This window comes from Pelodiscus sinensis, chromosome 30 (assembly GCF_052426305.1).
Source record: "Pelodiscus sinensis isolate ZL-2025 chromosome 30, ASM5242630v1, whole genome shotgun sequence".
Taxonomy (NCBI): domain Eukaryota; kingdom Metazoa; phylum Chordata; order Testudines; family Trionychidae; genus Pelodiscus; species Pelodiscus sinensis.
In genome coordinates, this window is record NC_143081.1 from 2,978,949 (window position 1) to 2,988,227 (window position 9,279).

At 55.8% G+C, this 9,279-nt stretch overlaps 1 protein-coding gene across 1 annotated transcript; it reads left to right on the top strand.

Moving 5' to 3' along the window:
• Nucleotides 1-1,093: 1,093 nt before the first annotated feature.
• Nucleotides 1,094-8,449, top strand: LOC102460125 (granzyme H-like). Its single transcript, XM_075912215.2, has 5 exons — nucleotides 1,094-1,187; nucleotides 5,837-5,984; nucleotides 6,396-6,531; nucleotides 7,606-7,878; nucleotides 8,019-8,449. The coding sequence occupies exons 1-5, from the start codon at nucleotides 1,124-1,126 to the stop codon at nucleotides 8,166-8,168; spliced, it is 771 nt and encodes a 256-aa protein (XP_075768330.2). The 5' UTR covers nucleotides 1,094-1,123; the 3' UTR covers nucleotides 8,169-8,449.
• The last annotated feature ends 830 nt before the right edge of the window (nucleotides 8,450-9,279 follow it).

Consider the following 9,279-nt stretch of genomic DNA (forward strand, 5'->3'; position numbering starts at 1 on the left):
CTGCCAGGGACCCAGCTCCTCTTCCACCCTCAGATGGCCAGGGAGCGCAGAGAGATCGCCCCTCCGGGAACAGGCCAGCCCCGAGCCGAGAGATTCCCTGGGTGGTAATTCCAGGTACAGATGCTGTAGAGATGTTCTCCCTGAACCAGCTCCCGCACTCGCGTTTGACACAGAGCATGCAGCTGGAGGAGATCCCAGCTTTCAGTAGAGCCTTCTTACCCCACCCAGGAGGGCTGAACCTCAGGGCAGCGGGGCCTTGGGTGTGGTGAGCTTGTTGGGGTTGAGACAGGAAGGAAAGGAAGAGCCAGTTGGCACAAACTGTCCCCCGGCTCTGGGTGGGGAGCACTGCGGGGTTGATCCTAAACACTGTGAGTTTTCTGGGAGCGAGGACTCCTGGGATGTCACCCCAGCTCTGGGAAGGGAGTGGAGTCTAGTGGTTAGAGCAGGGGCTGGGCAAAAGGGAAGGGAGCTACAAGACAGGTCTCCCAGGGTCTATACGTCTTTCTGCTGTGGCATTTCCCGTCTGCACAGTCCCAGCTCACAGGGGCCGGATGTCATAGAAACGGCCACATCCCTTGAATGTGGTCGCAGACTCCCTGGGGGGGGGGGGCTTCAGAGAAACCCTCCCCGTGTAATCAGGGCTCATGCCTGCTCTGCCCAGCCCCAGCTGGCTCAGGCCTGTCCCCCACCCCGAGACAGATTCAAGTGCCCAGATCCCACCTGCCATCATCAGTTGCTGCCACCCCAGCGCAGAGACTCTGGCAGGGAGCTGAGCCGGGACCGGGCCAGGTGAGTAGAAGCCCCAGATGTGCCCAGCTGTGAGCCAGGACCCAGAGCAACTCTGGATCCTGCTGGACACGTCCCAACCAGGGTCTTCTCCATCCAGTGGGGCATCATCCGTCCAGCTGTGCACGGGCCCCGCTACTATGCTGACTCATGTTCTATCCTTCCCCCAGCCCGTGTGGTCAGTTGTGGTTGGAAACAGATCCCACTAAGCCCTGCATTTTGATAAATGTGCATGTGACCTTGAGGTTTCCTGCCCCCTTGAATCCCTCCCTCCCTAGCTGAAACTATAAACCCTGCAGATCTGTGGCAGAAGCGCTGCCCTGCACTGACTGCAGACATGGAGGTTCATTTCTTCTTTCTGCTCCCCATGGCCTTTCTCCTGCAACCCGAGACTTGGGCTTGTGAGTACAGCTGGGTTTGAGGGCCCTGGGAGTTTGAGTGAACAGAGGTTTTCGGGGATTGGGCTCAGTGGGTGTTACCTTAGGGCCTGTGACATATTGTAGCTCTTTGTTCCCCACTTATACAAGATTATGATAAATTTTAGTCCAAGTGTGCCTTGTGAGTATCACCCGTAAACTCATAATTTGCTGACCATTATTGTCCTAAAAAAATAGATGTGGCAGTTATAAGTGATAAGATTATACTGCAAGGAGTTTCTCACACATGTTTCACGTGTGTGGAGTCACCACAAACCAGTTCCCCAGAGACAAAAGACTAGCCGGTACCTCAGCGAGGGTATGTCTACACTACCACCCTAGTTCGAACTAGGGTGGTAGTATAGACAAACCCCCAGGTATCAATGAAAGAAAATGGTCCTTCACCTGGTTAAATTGGCCATTGTGGGGTAGGAAGTGGGACCTGGGTGGAAAATGTGCATCATGATAAACAAAGAGCTTGGGAAAATCGGCTGCACAGACCTTCTGTCTCCGAAAGCCTGACGGGAGATGATTCTGAAGGAAGAGAAACAATTTCAAAAAGGGGAGAATACAGCCCATCAAAAATGTCCCACTGTCTCTCTACCCCCGGCATACACAGTACTGGGTGCACAGAGGCAGGAGCAGGGGATTGAGGGAGGGGTCTTGTGGGGAGGCAAATTGAGCCCGGAAGGTTTGCAGGGAGATGGTGGGAAAGATCTCCCCAGGCAGAGATGAAAACGTGTCGCTGTCCTGTTCAGCGGCGATGTCTGTGACTGAGGGTAGAATCGGAGCTGCTAGAATCACAGAATCCCAGGTCCGAAAGAGCCTCAGGAGTCATCGAGTCCAGCCCCCTCCCACAACTCAGTCATCCCAGCCAGGGCTTGTTCAAGCCAGGACTTAAACACCTCTAGGGATGGAGATTCCAACCCCTCCCTAGGGAGCCCAACCCAGCCCTTCCCCACCCTCTTAGGGAAATCGTTTTTCTTAATACCCAGCCTAGACCTCCTCCACTACAACGTGAGACCGTTGCTCCTTGTTCTGCCATCCGTCCCCACTGAGAACAGCCTCTCTCCAGCCTCCTTGGAACCCCCCTTCAGGAAGCTGAAGGCTGCTCCCAAATCCCCCCTCACTCTTCTCTTCTGCAGACTAAATAGACCCAAGTCCTTCAGTCTCTCCTTGTACGTCATGTGCTCCAACCCCACCGATATCTCCCTCCCCTGAGGAGAAGAGCCCAAGTTTTGGCGCATGCAAGTTTGCCAACTCTGCCACACTGCATGCCACAAATAGCGACCGGTCATTGGACAGCTGGCTGGATACGCATTCTCAGAGAATCGTTATTAATGGGTCACTGTCCTTCTGGAAGGGCAGAATAAGTATAACAAGTGGTGTTCCACAGGGGTGTGTTCTGGAACCGGTTCATCAATTTCAGTACTGGCCTAGAGAGGACGATTGTTAAGTTTGCAGATGATACCAAGCTGGGAGGGGTTGCAAGTGCTCGGGAGGGTAGGGTCATAATTCAAACTGATCTGGACAAACTGGAGAAATGGTCGGAGGGAAACAGGATGAAGTTTAAGAAGGACAAATGCAAAGGGCTCCACTTAGGAAGGACCAATCTGTGTCACACACAGAGAATGGGAAGCGATTCTCTGGGGAGGACTCGGGCACAAAAAGTCGAGGTGTCACAGTGGACCATGAGATAAATAGGAGCCAACAGTGTGGCTGTGTCTAGATTGGCAAGATTTTGCGCAAATTCTTTCAACGGAAAAGTTTTTCTGTTAAAAGTATTTGCACAAGAGAGTGTCTGTACTGGCATGTGCCTTTGCACAAAAGATTTGCTTTTGTGCAAAAGCATCCGTGACCGGTATAGACGCTCTCTTGTGCAAGAAAGCTCTGATGGCCATTTTAGCCATCGGGCTTTCTTGCGCAAGAAATTAAGGTGGCTATCTACATTGGCCCTCTTGCGCAAGAATACTTGCGCAAGAGGGCTTATCCCTGAGCAGGAGCGTCAAAGTATTTGCGCAAGAACCACTGATTTTGTACAGTACAAAGTCAGTGTTCTTGTGCAAATACTCGCGGCCAGTGTAGACAAGCGGCAAGATTTTGCGCCAAAGCGGATGCTTTTGAGCAAAATCATGCCAGTCTACACGCAGCCTGAGACACTGTTGCAAAAAAAGCAAAGATGAATCTGAGCTCCGTGAACAGGAGTGTGGTGAGCAAGACACGAGAAGTCATTCTTCCGCTCTGCTCTGCGCTGGTTAGGCCTCAGTTGGAGGATCGTGTCCTGTTCTGTCCACCGCATTTCAAGAATAATGTGAAGAAATTGGAGAGGGTCCAGAGAAGAGCAACAAGAATGATGAAAGGTCTAGAGAGCATGAGCAATGGGCTTAAACTACAGCAAGGGAGGTTTAGGTTGGACATTAGGAAAACTTCTTCCCTGTCAGGGTGGTGAAACACAGGACAAAGTTGCCCAGGGAGGTTGTGGAAGCTCCATCTCTGGAGATATCGAAGAGCAGGTTGGACAGACACCTGTCAGGGATGGGCTAGATGGTGCTTGGTCCTGCCGTGAGGGCAGGGGGCTGGACTTGATGACCTTTTAAAGTCTCTTTCAGCTCTATGGTTCTATGAGTCTATGACAGAGAGGGACCCCGATTTGAGGGCAATTCGGCCACTCCGAAGGCAGAGACATGTAGTTGAGAGGGAATCACAAGGCGAGGTTTTTACCAAACTGATCACTGTCGGGTAAAGGGGTGAGCAGAAGGGTACAGAGTGTCACGGGGAGTTTTCCCCAGCGCCATCTATCAGTGTCACCCCCAGCATGTACAGAAGTTCTAGGGAAGGTCAAAATTCATCTGCTGGATCAGGGACCGCAGATCCTGGAGGTGAAAGGCTCCCCTGTACCAATGTCCACCTTGGAGCCAGCCTGTCCCCCATCCTGAGGCCTGCTCGAAGCTAGCACCTCTAGAGGGGACATGCCTCTGTGACCCCTAGCTTTGGAAACAGGAAGCCCCACAGTGACCATGCGGGTCTGCAGAGCATGAGGGCGACGGGAGCCTGACCACTAAACCCAAAGGGGGTCTGTTCTTCCCACGATCCCCCAGGGCTCTCACTGGCTCGCAATCGGTTGGGCGGTGATGGTCTTAAGACCGAGACGGTCGGCAATGCCAAGGAGATGTGGTCTCTCCCTCCCATCCCTTGGAGACCAGTGGGTTCAGCTTTTATGGAGGAGACTGGCCAATGTTATTGTTGGGGGTTGGGTGCCACGTTGTTCTGGGACTTGGAAGTTCTGGTGGAACTCAACCAGATACGAGCTCCTGAGGCTCTAGCTCAGTCGACATAAGTCAGGGCAGGTGGGGTCATCTCTGGACACCGTGTCGGTGGGACCATGAGTGGACATTACAGCCTGGTCTGGTGTCCACATGCCTGGCAGGATGGTGGCAAATGGGAAAGAAACAGCCGAGACCAGGAGACCTTGTTGGCTGGAGGAGCACCTAGAGTAGTGATCTCCTGAGGGGATAGGAGGCAAAGAGAGAACCTGGCCCCATCTGTAGGACCCTGCATGGGGAGGGAGTTTCTGAGAGCAGGGGGGCTCGAAATCCTCAGTGGCTACAGCAGGACAAACCCCAAGAGCCAAGAGCCGGAGCCAGAAAAGGTCTGGCTGGGTCTAATGTGCCAACGGGGACTGGCGAGCCAGGGGACAACGGGCCCGGGTCTGACATGTCGGCAGGAGTCACGGAGCCGGTTCTGCCTCCAGTGTCTCCAAGGGTGACAAGTTAGAACGTCTCCCTGGTCCTGCCCGAACTCGAAATCGGGGTGTTGAAGCCCAGCAGGGTGGCACTGTCTGGAGAAGGGAGGTGACTCTCTTCAGACGTGGATTCGGCCTCACACCGAAGGGCCAGTTACAGGAGGTAACAGCTCCTGCCAGGGAAGGGGGCCGACCCCAGGCTGCGGGTAGGGCCTGGGGGATCAGTCCGTCTCGGCTGGGTGAGGAGGCCAGAGGAGGCTTAGAGCTGGAAAGGGGGGTTCAGGACCCGGGCCCCCTTCTCCCTGAGAATAATCCTGCTTGTTCTGGGTCCCTGTGTTAACATCCACCGTATGCTACGCTGTGTCCCTGTGACCCAATAAACTTTGTCTTCTATCTGCTGTCTGAGAGTCACATCCAGCTGCAGATGGGGGATCACAACCCAGGGACCCCACCCCTAACTATGACACCCTTCCCAGCCCATTCCGGAGGGAGGGTGCCCGGGAGCAGGATACGTGTTGGGCTGAGACAAAGGAGATTTGGGATCAGATCTCGTCTCCCGGTGGGAACGTTGGGCGGGCTCCCGAAGGTTGGGATTTCAAGGCTGTGGTGAAAGGAGCTGAGCACCCAGAATTAGAAACCATCCGGTCGGGCCTCAGTTTCCCCATCGGCACAAGGAGGGGAGAAAAAGCGGATTCCGCCACAGGCAATGGGGCAGGGGGCAGACGTGGGTTTCTGAGTAATACGCCTTTAGGGAAAGCCACAATTTTCCACAGGAGCAGAGATTTGGGAGGTCGGGCTTCGCACAGTCCAGCCACTGTGGGCTGATGGAGAAGGGAGGGACCATGCCCAGGGGAGGCAAGGGGGCTCTTTGCGTGAACCTGCTCTCCCCCAGGGCAGATCATCGGGGGACATGAAGCCAAGCCCCATTCCAGGCCCTACATGGCCTACCTGCGTGTACGACGTGCAACGAAGCATAATCAGTGTGGAGGGTTCCTGGTGGCAGAGAACTTTGTGCTGACGGCTGCTCACTGCCAGGGACAGTAAGTGCCTCTGGGCTGGGCTGTGGGGGCGGGCAGGGTCTGCAGGGGATGGGGGAGGCACTCCAGCCTGGGGGAGCAGAGCCCACAGGTCTGACCTGCTCAGGGGGCGTCGGCGAGTCTCTAGGGGCCTCAGCAACCCACGGCCCAGCCCCAGCGCTGGGTAAATCAATGGGGCTAACATGTGGGGCAGGGAGAGGTCACAGCCACAGGCAGCCCTGGGCATGGACCCCTGCCTGCATCTAGCTGGGAGTAGGAGCTGACAACCAAGTGCAAAGGGGAGGGAGGAAACTGAGACCCATTCTCAGAGCCCCGGGCTGCCCTGTCCTCACAGGACCAGAATTGATGAGTCAGAAAAACACGTCACCGACCCCTCCCCTAACGCCCCACGTGGGCTGCTCTCGGCTTTTGCAGCAGCATCCATGTCACCCTGGGAGCCCACAACATCAAACAACAGGAACCGAGCCAGCAAGTGATTGAAGTGCAAAGGCAGATCCCCCACCCGCAGTACAACTGGGAGACTAAAATCAATGACATCATGCTGCTGCAGGTACCGCCCCCATCCCATCCCCCGCCCCCAGTGACCTCACACTGCTGCAGGTACCACCCCATCCCATCCCCCACCCCAGTGACCTCACACTGCTGCAGGTACCACCCCATCCCATCCCCTACCCCCAGTGACCTCACACTGCTGCAGGTACCACCCCCATCCCATCCCCCACCTCCAGTGACCTCACACTGCTGCAGGTACCACCCCCATCCCATCCCCCACCCCCAGTGACCTCACACTGCTGCAGGTACCACCCCATCCCATCCCCCACCCCCAGTGACCTCACACTGCTGCAGGTACCACCCCCATCCCATCCCCCACCCCAGTGACCTCACACTGCTGCAGGTACCACCCCCATCCCATCCCCCTCCCCTAGTGACCTCACACTGCTGCAGGTACCGCCCCCATCCCATCCCCCACCCCAGTGACCTCACACTGCTGCAGGTACTGCCCCCATCCCATCCCCCACCCCCAGTGACCTCACACTGCTGCAGGTACCGCCCCCATCCCATCCCCCACCCCAGTGACCTCACACTGCTGCAGGTACCGCCCCCATCCCATCCCCCACCCCCAGTGACCTCACACTGCTGCAGGTACCGCCCCCATCCCATCCCCCACCCCAGTGACCTCACACTGCTGCAGGTACCGCCCCCATCCCATCCCCCACCCCCAGTGACCTCACACTGCTGCAGGTACCGCCCCCCTCCCATCCCCCACCCCCAGTGACCTCACACTGCTGCAGGTACCGCCCCCATCCCATCCCCCACCCCCAGTGACCTCACACTGCTGCAGGTACCGCCCCCATCCCATCCCCCACCCCCAGTGACCTCACACTGCTGCAGGTACCGCCCCCATCCCATCCCCCACCCCCAGTGAGCTCACACTGCTGCAGGTACCGCCCCATCCCATCCCCCATCCCCAGTGAGCTCACACTGCTGCAGGTACTGCCCCATCCTTTCCCCCGAGCCCCAGTGAGCTCATGGCAGTGCATGTTCTTTAGGATCTTTCTAACTTGCCTGGTGCACCTCTGACCCTCGCCCTCCTCCTTGTCCGTATGTCCGTGCCTGTGTGTAGCTGCAGTGCAAGGCTGAGAGCAATGGGTACGTCGGACTCCTCTCCCTGCCCGCGGCCCCCCAGCGAGTGCGCCCAGGGACCAAGTGCAGCGTGGCCGGCTGGGGTCAGATGAGTGCATCCAACGAGCAGATCTCGGAGACGCTGCAGGAGGCCGACGTGGTGGTGATGCCGGATGCCGACTGTCGGAGGAAGCGTGGGGGGCCATGGCGCAACTATAACGCCACCACCATGATGTGTGTGGGGGACCCAGAGGAAGGCAGATCCCCTTTCTACGTAAGTCGCCCCCCCCCCCAACACCTGAAAGTTTCCTTGAGTCCCTGGGTGGTATGTGTTGGGCCTCAGAGAGAGGGCAGAGGTCGGGTCCCTCTGCACTTGGGGCTGTACAAATGAGTCTCATTTTTTTCCTCTCACAGGGTGACTCTGGGGGGCCCCTGGTGTGTGGGGAAGAAGCCCAGGGCATTGTCTCCTTGGGATCCGAAGATGGGATCCCCCCTGCCGTGTACACCAAAGTCTCCACCTTCCTGCCCTGGATTCAGGAGACGATGAAGAAATTGGAGTCTTGAGCCCCGCCAGAAAGTGCAGAGTGTCCTGGAGCTGCACCACTTCGGTGTTTTGTTTTGGCCCAGACGTGGGGCGACTGAGTCCCCCGCACCCAGCCATGGCTCCCTGCTCAGGCAGTGCCAAACCGCTGAGCCTCCAGGCAGGGAGCCCAGCTCCGGCAAAGCCACAAGAAGGGAACTCAGGGAAAACCGCGCTCAACTGCTTGCAGCTCAATCCCCGGCGCTGACCACCCGCGTCCCACCTCCCCTGCCCTGCTGCATGGCCCATACCCAGCAGGGAATAAAAATGCTACAAAAAATGTGTTGCGGATCCTGAGCGATCAACCCGAGGGGTGAGACCCAGAGCAGCATCTGGGCTGGATGGGGTCAGGCTGGGCTGGGGGGTCTTGGTTGGACCCAGCTGGGCTCATGGGTTCCTAGCACAATGAGGAGGTGGGGGAATCCCTGCCCCCCACTGTACCCAGCCATTGGCCCCTTTGTGTCGTGGGGTGGGGGGGAGGGGGAAATATGCGAAGGAAACTTAAATGTGGAAAGCGAAGTGAGAAATTATCATTCCTGAGTCCATTCCATGTCTGTGTCTGTCTGTCTGTCTATGACCAGCTCTATCTATCTATCTATCTATCTATCTATCTATCTATCTATCTATCTATCTATCTATCTATCTATCTATCTATCTATCTATCTATCCCCACATACCCCATCTATCTATCTATCCCCACATACCCCATCTATCTATCTATCTATCTATCTATCTATCTATCTATCTATCCCCACCCACGCCATCTATCTATCTATCCATCCCCCCACACCCCCTCTATCTATCTATCTATCTATCTATCTATCTATCTATCTATCTATCTATCTATCTATCCTCACCCACCCCATCTATCTATCTATCTATCTATCCTCACCCACCCCATCTATCTATCTATCTATCTATCTATCTATCTATCTATCTATCTATCTATCTATCTATCTATCTATCCCCACATACCCCATCTATCTATCTATCCCCACATACCCCATCTATCTATCTATCTATCTATCTATCTATCTATCTATCTATCTATCTATCTATCTATCTATCTATCTATCTATCTATCCCCACCAACGC

What these genes read in the sequence shown, in the direction of transcription:
- LOC102460125 (XM_075912215.2), top strand. Translation starts at nt 1,124, where the DNA reads ATGGAGGTTCATTTCTTCTTTCTGCTCCCCATGGCCTTTCTCCTGCAA. An exon ending in GCTGCTCACTGCCAGGGACA is followed by an intron (nt 5,985 to 6,395) that starts GTAAGTGCCTCT and finishes CGGCTTTTGCAG; the next exon opens with CAGCATCCATGTCACCCTGG. An exon ending in ATGACATCATGCTGCTGCAG is followed by an intron (nt 6,532 to 7,605) that starts GTACCGCCCCCA and finishes GCCTGTGTGTAG; the next exon opens with CTGCAGTGCAAGGCTGAGAG.